Source organism: Grampus griseus (genome assembly GCF_964374135.1).
Source record: "Grampus griseus genome assembly, chromosome: X".
In the NCBI taxonomy this organism is placed as follows: domain Eukaryota; kingdom Metazoa; phylum Chordata; class Mammalia; order Artiodactyla; family Delphinidae; genus Grampus; species Grampus griseus.
Genome location: NC_138999.1, coordinates 21,109,240 through 21,117,807, shown reverse-complemented (window position 1 = coordinate 21,117,807; position 8,568 = coordinate 21,109,240). Strand labels below are relative to the sequence as shown.

At 38.7% G+C, this 8,568-nt stretch overlaps 1 protein-coding gene across 1 annotated transcript in view; it reads right to left on the bottom strand.

Annotated features, from left to right (window-relative positions):
* Window positions 1–8,568, bottom strand: part of POLA1 (DNA polymerase alpha 1, catalytic subunit) — a 306,776-nt gene that overhangs the window by 96,391 nt on the left and 201,817 nt on the right. Inside the window, exon 35 of the mRNA XM_082681638.1 lies at window positions 6,074–6,190. Within this exon, the coding sequence (XP_082537764.1) occupies window positions 6,074–6,190 (117 nt within the window). The remainder of the gene's footprint in view (window positions 1–6,073; window positions 6,191–8,568) is intronic.

The window sequence follows — 8,568 nt, the reverse complement described above, 5'->3', positions numbered from 1 at the left end:
TTCAACATTTTAATCGATATTTTGGAGAAGATAAAAGAGGGAAGGCTAATCACAGCATCAGATCTGTAGAAGCCAAAAAGCTGGGTGCACGGCAGAACCAGTATCCAAAATATCCACAATGGGACAGTGATGGGCTGAGCACAGCAAAGGGAGACTTCACAGGGTTCACTGGAAGGTCTCTGCCGCAGAGTGCTGGTTGGCCCCCAATACTCAGTCTACTCTTTTTTTTTTTTTTAGTAACAAAATAAGCTATTATCTCCATGTGACTAATTTCTGGTCCATGAAATGCACGGAGTGTCAGGTGGGAGTTCTGGGAAGGCTGCTTGAAGAACTGACTTGGCTGGGAAGTGCATCCTTTTGACCCTTCAACCTTCTCTCTGTCTTGTAGCCTGTGATGGCTTGAAGGAGCTTGTGCAGTCACCTTGGACCACACTGTGACCTTGAGGGTGGAAGCCCGGCACTGCTGATGACACTGTTGAGCCATATCTATAGCAATCCACACCTGGCTTTCTGTCACACGATAAAAAAATTCATGTTTCTTAGGTAGTGAATTAAATGTCTATTCTGTTTAAGCCACTGTTACTTTTGGTCTCCATTTTCCTCAGCTCAGTACATTTCCTATCTGTTATGAGTTGAATTATGTCCCTAAAAAGATATACTGAGGTCCTCACCCCCAGCACCTGTGGATGTGGCCTTATTTGGAAATAGGTCTTGGCAGAGAAAATCAAGTTAAGGTGAGGTCATACTGGATTACAGTGGGCCCTAATCCAGTATGACTGGTGTCCTTATAAGAAGAAAAGAGACACACTGGGAGGAGGCCACGTGACTGTGGTAGCAGAGACTGCAGTGATGTATTTACAGGCAAAAGAACGCCAGGGATTACCAGAAGCTACAAGAGGCAAGGAATGATTTTCCCCTACAGGTTTCAGAGGGAGAGTCCCCTACGGTGCCTGTATATCAGACTTCTAGCTAGCTTCCAGAACCATGAAACAGGAAATTTCTGTTGTTTTAAGCCACTCAGTTTGAGGTACTTCATTACAGCAGCCCTAGGAAACTAATATAGTACTAATGGAGTCTTACATTACGTAAAAATAAACCACTTGGGTCTCAGAAAACCTGATAAGGCATGGCTTAGCAATTGTATGTGTCGAGAAATTATTATCTGTTTGAGCATATGAAACACTCAAAATGAATCAATGCTGTGAATATGGATACCAAGAAAGTTAATGCAACCCTAAAAAGACTTCAAAGAAATGTACTACCTAGAAAAGTTGGCAGTGGCAGGTTTATTCTGCTCCATACTAGTGCTAGTGAGAGCTCACCAAGTGCTGCATGCAACTTTCTGAAAGCAAAGCACTAAAGAAATGATTGAAGATCTAGGAATACTTGGCCTGGCAGGGGAAAGCTTAGGAAGACAGCTACCTTCAAATATCTAAAAGGTTCTCAGAAAACAGGCAGAGAGTAGGTGCTTACTGAAGGCAAGAACAGAGGAAGGATCAGTCTAGCTTTGTGTAATACCATTCAACTGAACTAGGACCAACAAGGGAGGCACAGGACACAAATTTAGGCCAAATGTAAGACCTATCTAGCTAATGAAAATAAAATAAACTTTAAAAGTATGTTGAATGAAGCAACCCAAGTGTCCATCAACGGATAAATGGATGAATATATTGTGGTATATCTATCCAATGGACTATTGTTTGGCCATAAAAAGGAATGAAGCACTGCCACAGGTTACAACATGGATGAACCTCAGAAACAAAGCCAGACACACAATGTCACATGCTGTATGGTTCCATTTATATAAAATATCCAACCTAGGTAAATCCATAGAGACAGAAAACAGATTAGTGGTTTCCAGGGGCTGAAAGAAGGGGAGGAATCGGCCGTGACTGCTTAATAGGTACAGGGTTTTCTTTCGGGAAAATGAAAACGTTTTGGAACTAGATAGAGGTAGCGATCACACAACACTGTGAATGCAGCAATACTAAGTGCCACTGCATTCTTCACTTTAAGATGGTTAATTTTGTCATGTGAATTTCACCTCGATACTTTTTAAAAAAATGAAAAAAAGTATATTGAAAAGGAAGGCTAGCATCTGCTCAGGCTAAGCAAACCTGCATGTAGAATCTAGCAAACTCTGCATCAGAAAACAAGCACAGGAAAATCAGAGCAGAGAACTCCAAAAGGCCCTTCGTGGTAAAAACCCGTCATCTACTGGAGGGTAACCCATGACTAGATACAGATGTTTAAGACTTTCCATCACAGTCCCAAGGTTCTCTTCCTGTACAGCTTATGATTACTGCCTTAAGAGACCACAACTATCTTCATGTTTTCAACTTATGCAGAAACAAGACACTGTCCCACGTAGCCTGGCAACATTTGCACTGTCTCTAACCTACTTTTTAAATCAATAATCCGTCAGCCACAGCCATTTTGAAATTGCAACACACAATGATCACAAGTTCAGTATTTCCCTTCTCCCTTGAAGGCCAGAGTCCTATATGGTACCGATGTTCCGTTACAAAAGATTTTAACAATTTTACAACTGAGGATAATGTGAGAAACACTAGGGGTGTCCCACAGTAGGACTAGAAGTCATTTCAGTGCCTTCCTCATGAGGGGTCTTCAAGTAATTTTGTCGAACAAACTAAACTCCGCCACAGGGCTCCTGCCCCCGACAGCGTCACAAGTAAATGTTTTCTTATCAAGTATGGATTCAAGTATGGCAATGTTAGTGAGGAAAAGTTTAACTTGGTTTGAAATCTTAGTTCTATTAAGAAAAAACCAAAACAAACAAACTAACGCTTTATTTTTGGTGAATTACATAATACAGGATCCCCTGGGGGTTCAGCTCACTAGCCATACAGACTTGGCCACCTTAAGTAAAAAACCACATCCTTAAAATAAATATATATTAAGATAATTATTCTCTAACTTGGATAAGTCTTGTCTCTATCATCAGTGTGAAAAAGGGTTCTATTCACTTAGGAACTTACACATATACTGGAGGTTTCATTCCTGTATTTATCTGCACTTCCTATGTGCAGAGGATGCCAGAGAGTATATTCCTAATAATCAGCAATTTGTATACTGTTAAATTGCCGTGAACCTGAAAAAACTTAACTGATTTTTTTTAAGGTATCTGAGAAGAGAGACATGTCTAAAACCCTGAGAACAAAACCGTCCCAGCTTTCTTTCTTGTAACACTGGCAAGAGGAGCCAGAAAAAGAGCCAGCTCTCATACCCCAAGTCAATTCTGTAAAGTACTCAAGCCAATTGCAACTCAGGGCTAAATGAGAGATTTATCATGTGAGGATGAGACTGGCATAGTAAGAGGCAAGTACTTTACCATCAACCTTGACAACATATTTAAAGTCCCCACTAGTCAAACATTAGGAAAGTCTGGTGATTTTGTCCATATGGATATTCACAAATGCCTATTTTTGCCCACAGACATCAATTTTATATAATCCATGTAATGCTAAACTACTTTTACAAATAAGGAAATGTCCTGTTCGTTGCTATGTCCCTAGTCCCTAGCAAAGTGCCTAGGATATAGTAGGGGTTTAATAAACTATTATTAAATGAAAGTAACGTATGACTGAGACACAGCAACCCAGAACTTAAGACCCAGTTAAGCATAATCCTGCAAAATAGACCCTTTGGAAAACCCTGTGGTAATTACAATGATCCTGTCCATCGCACGACTGATTTTGGTGCTACCTTGGAACTATCTCTAAAAAGATGCAGCTTTTTCCTCCTACTAGGAAAGCCCAGGAACATCATAAATAGAATTAAGAGATTCCCCACTCATTACCAGCAACTGAAAATGGACTGCAAAAGAGTGGGCTGAGTCCCACCGTCAAGGTCCCTGTGAGGAATGGCGAAGAGCAGTATCACCAACCAGGATGCTCTGAACGTCCAGTTATTCCAGACGGTCATGTTCTGAGCAGCAACATGGCCTGAGCAGCTAAGCTAGGAAAGCTTTTCTCCGGGAAGAGTAGTTGATAACCTTGGTAAATGCCTGCCTAACATGCTCCCATCTTGAGGACAAGAAAATGAAGGGAAAAAATACTTCAAAATGCATGTGTTCGTTCACTCATTTAAAAAAGGGTCATAAATAATAAAAGATAACCTGATGTATTAAAGCACTACCAGTAACATCAGCAGCATTTACTGGAAAGTTTCCGATCTACTAGCTGTACACTTTCCTTTCACTTTCTCTCACCAGGAATGGAATCCTAAGACCGGCTGACTTTCTAAGAAGTAATTCAGTTTTCACTGAACTTGACCTGATGAGCTAGATGCTTAAAAAGTCTCAAAGGCAGCATCGATTCATGAAGCAAGGTGATTCCCCTGGAGCGTACAACTGGATTGATGAGTCACACTAAATATATATACTTTTGCTTTCTTTTCGCACCTGCTGATGCAAATCTTAGGACGAGACTGACGTAAAAAGAATTCGCTATAACAGCTAATTCTCACTTATGTGTTCCATATTTTTAAAAAAATCTACATCCTACTTTGCTAATTATCAAAGATATACTAAATAAGGCAAGGAACATTTTATACCTATCAAATTAGTTAAAAATAAATTAATGATAATGCCCAAATGCTGCAAAGGCAGTGGTAAAACTGGTACTTAAGTTGAGATAATCCATTAAGAAAGTAATGTGGCAACATGAATCATGTCCACATTGTATTTATGCACTTAGATATGTACTGTTGATAAGAAATATTTGAAATAATAAATAATTTAAGCAGGAAAGCATTCATCACAATTTTCTAGTAAAGGGATAGTGAAATTGCCTAAAATGTCCAATGAGAGGAATGGTTAAATTTGTGTTTAAAAGTTTTGGTACTGAAAATTAACTAGCAACAGAGACAGATGCTCAGAAAAAGACAAACATGATACAAAAGTGTATCTTCATTATGACTGAAACCACATAAAAAATACATATGGATATGCAAAAGAACAAGGGTATACACAACAATGGTGGTAGCCCTTTGTAGTTCTTGACTTCTTGTTAAATTTTGTGAAATGATATATTATCTTACAATTAAAATAAAAACCCATGAGAACTTTAAAATATTTTTCTAAAACTAGCCTGTGTATCAACCCTTTTCAGTGAAAAGATCTGAAGATAAAATCTGGTTGTAAAACTGGCCTATGAGTTAAAAAATAAGTAAATAACAAGTTCCCTATTCTTACTCTCTTCTCACCCAGATCCTTACAAATCCTTGGACCGGATAAATTTGGAAAGTGAGGCATATTACAGTCCTGTATTGGTGAGGCAGACTTCACATTATCATTTTACAGGTTCCAGGACAATCTACAATAAGTCCTGTTTAACCTTGGCCAGCCCAGAGTTGGCTAGAAGTACTTGATCACAAAACCCTCTTTGCCTGGAAGACCTTCAAACATTCCTCTCCGCACAGTTTGGGAAATGCTGCTTGGGTCCATGATGCTCAGAGGGGGCGACAGAGGGAAGGCATCTTAATTACCAGTAAGGTGCTTCCAGACTATGTGCTCCCCAGATGGGAGTCACCAACGAGAGACTGCCTTATCCCTCAGGTGTACGTACTAAGGACGAGAAAACGCTTGAGAACTACTCCTCTGTGCTGCTACTTAGAAACAATGGAATCCCATACAAATCAAATAAGCCCTTTATGGGATAGGTTTGGGAGGTTTTCTGGCCCCTGCAAAAGGGGTTCTGATCCAGTCCAAAGGTAACAGCAGTTTCTACAAAGGAAAGTTATCTATTCTCTGTAATTAAGAAGTGGCAACCAAAGATATGAGTAACCCATATGGGAACCAGTCAGCTTCTCTTTTAGATATAAATATATACTGTTCATGATGTGAAAAATAAAGCATGTATCTTTTTGAAGTCTGGATATTTTCTTAAATACATGTGTGCAGGGTGTCACCACAGGGCATATACCAAATATCGACTTCCCAGAGCTAAGGGAGGAGCAAGCTCCCCCCAACACACACAGACACACAGACACACACACACACACACGCACACACAGACACACACACACTTCTTGAGCATGATACGACCGTCACCTCTGGTCGAAGTGTAGCTTTCATGCAGACTTGGCAAAGAGGTCCATTTCGGGAGAACTGAAGGGGAAGGTGCCGAGTTCGATTTCGACATGTTGGCTCCTCACAAATCAACCAGCCCTGGAGAGACAAAGGATGCTTCAGTCCTATCACCGCCATCAACTAATACAAATAAAAACCATATCGTGATCAAGATAGACTCATTGTGATCAAGGTAGACTCATTTCATTCAAACCCTCCTTAGAGATTCTGAAATAGCTCTCTACCCTTCTTTCCTGATGTGTTAATTTGATCTATGCCCCAAACATAAAAGTCAGGAAACTCATAAAGTTAAAAAAAAAACAAATCACATGAGACATTATTTTCTTTACTTAAAAGAAATCCCCAACCCCACCGAATACATCAAAACCTCCAAATAAAAACTCGTATGATTACATGCAGAATGTAAACTGATGGGTTTACAGGAAATTATAATCTAAATAGGAAAGCAAGGTCTAAAAGCTTTACACAAAGCCTAAAAGCAATTCACTATGGGCTGGCTTTAAGAAGCAAGTTGTATGGTACCAACTAAAACAACACAGAGAAGGGAGGGATTCATGTAGCTTCTACCTATCTGAGACATATAGCTACTACCATACCAAAATACCCTGAACTAGAAAAGAGAACCAGTGGTTCTGAGTCATAGGCAACTGTTTGTTCCAATTCCTAGGCCTATTACCACATTTTCTTGATTTGAGGACATGGTTTTATTCACATTTTAATGTTTCTGAAACTCAGACACCTTTACAAGTGACATGTATTTATGTTTCCTCCAAAAAAGCTGTTAAGAGTGCAGCTCACAATCGATGGCCCCTCAGAATTAAAGACACAAGATACTTTGCTTTAGCCTGTTCTAGGTATGGGGGAGACAGAGGGATTGTGGGGCTGACAGCAGCAGCTGGTAATACATTTTAAATGTAGCCTATAAAACTGAACATGAGACTAGTTTTTTCTTGAAGTATCAACTTAGGCATATTAATAAAGGAAACAGTAGCATTCAAGGAAACCACGTATGAAAAATGCAGGACTGAACCACCCCTTAATCATTCATTTGGGTTTGTGACACTATTTGCTACCTGAGGCTTTACACACTTGCGAATGTCTATCAGTTAATATTCACAACCATAGCTGTAATTCATTCAATTCTTAACAAAAAATTTTAAAAAGCAAGCAGATAGGTCAATTACCATGTTTTGATACAGTAAAGTATTAAGTACCAGAATACAACCCAGAAGTTAAAATTATTTTTTAATTTTTAAAATATAATGTTCAAAAGCTACAGTTCTTTTCAGATGTTTTTGAAACTTGATTCCATCAATTTACGACAACTTCATGACTCACCAGGTGAGCTGCCAACCAGGGAGATGCTAAATTGTCACCTCACCTGTTTCTAAAGCAAACACCCAACTCTATCTCTGACAGAGTTACTAACTAAATGTCCTTTCAAATCATATAGAAAACAGATAATATAATTTGTCTAGACTGCCTACCAGTTATAATTAACATTAAAGAGGTCTTTTCTTCTTTGTCACCTCTCTATTCAGTACTTATTTGAGTTTGTTTGTACTTACTATCTGTTAATCTCCCTTTACAAATGACAACAATAACTAGTGCTATTATGCATGGAAATTAAACATGCTGATAACTGTGTGAAGGGAACTGGGGCTGAAAAAAAATATTAGAAGCCTGTAACTCTTTATGCCTCTTGTTTTATTTTGATAATTAAGCTTTTGGTCTTGGCATATTTTAAATAAAACTCTTCTATGGGGGAAAGAGGCCCTAATCATATTCAATATATGCTTTGCTTCCATTCAGTTTTGTCAAGTACATTTGGTTAACCCTTTGTTCCCCCAGCAAATATTGACTGACTGTGCTAAATATACCTTTCAAGGAACATTTGAGCTGTTAAAAATAAATATGCCAGGCCTTTGAAAATATTCCATGATGGCGCAAATCTTACGTCACAAGATCTCACAGTGCATTTTGCCTCTCATAGGTGATAAAAACAAAGCAAAAGAAAATACTAACGTTGTATAAATTCCCTTTGAATTACCACTCACAAGGACAAAATTAAACTTATTTTCATTTCCAATTTGGGAAATAACATGCCGCCCAAAGGTACATTGCCAAGTCAGTGGAAGGAAAAAAAAATTAATAATGTGTAGTTCTTTGGAAGTCCAACCTATAAAAATGTTTGGCTTTTAATAAAAAACCCCAGAACCACTCTAAGGATGTCTGCCATCCAAATGTCATTTTATTATGCAATGCCACATTGTCATAACCAAGAGTAATACGGTCATTAAGTTTTCCGATGGCTACTTTAACCATGTTTATAAGTAGAGGGTTCAAAAGACGTGACTGCTGGCCTGTCCAATAGCAAAACAAACCTTTACCAAAACATGCAAAACTCTATCACCTGTTGCTTTAGTCTCAGCATCACTAATTCCTTGAAATCACTG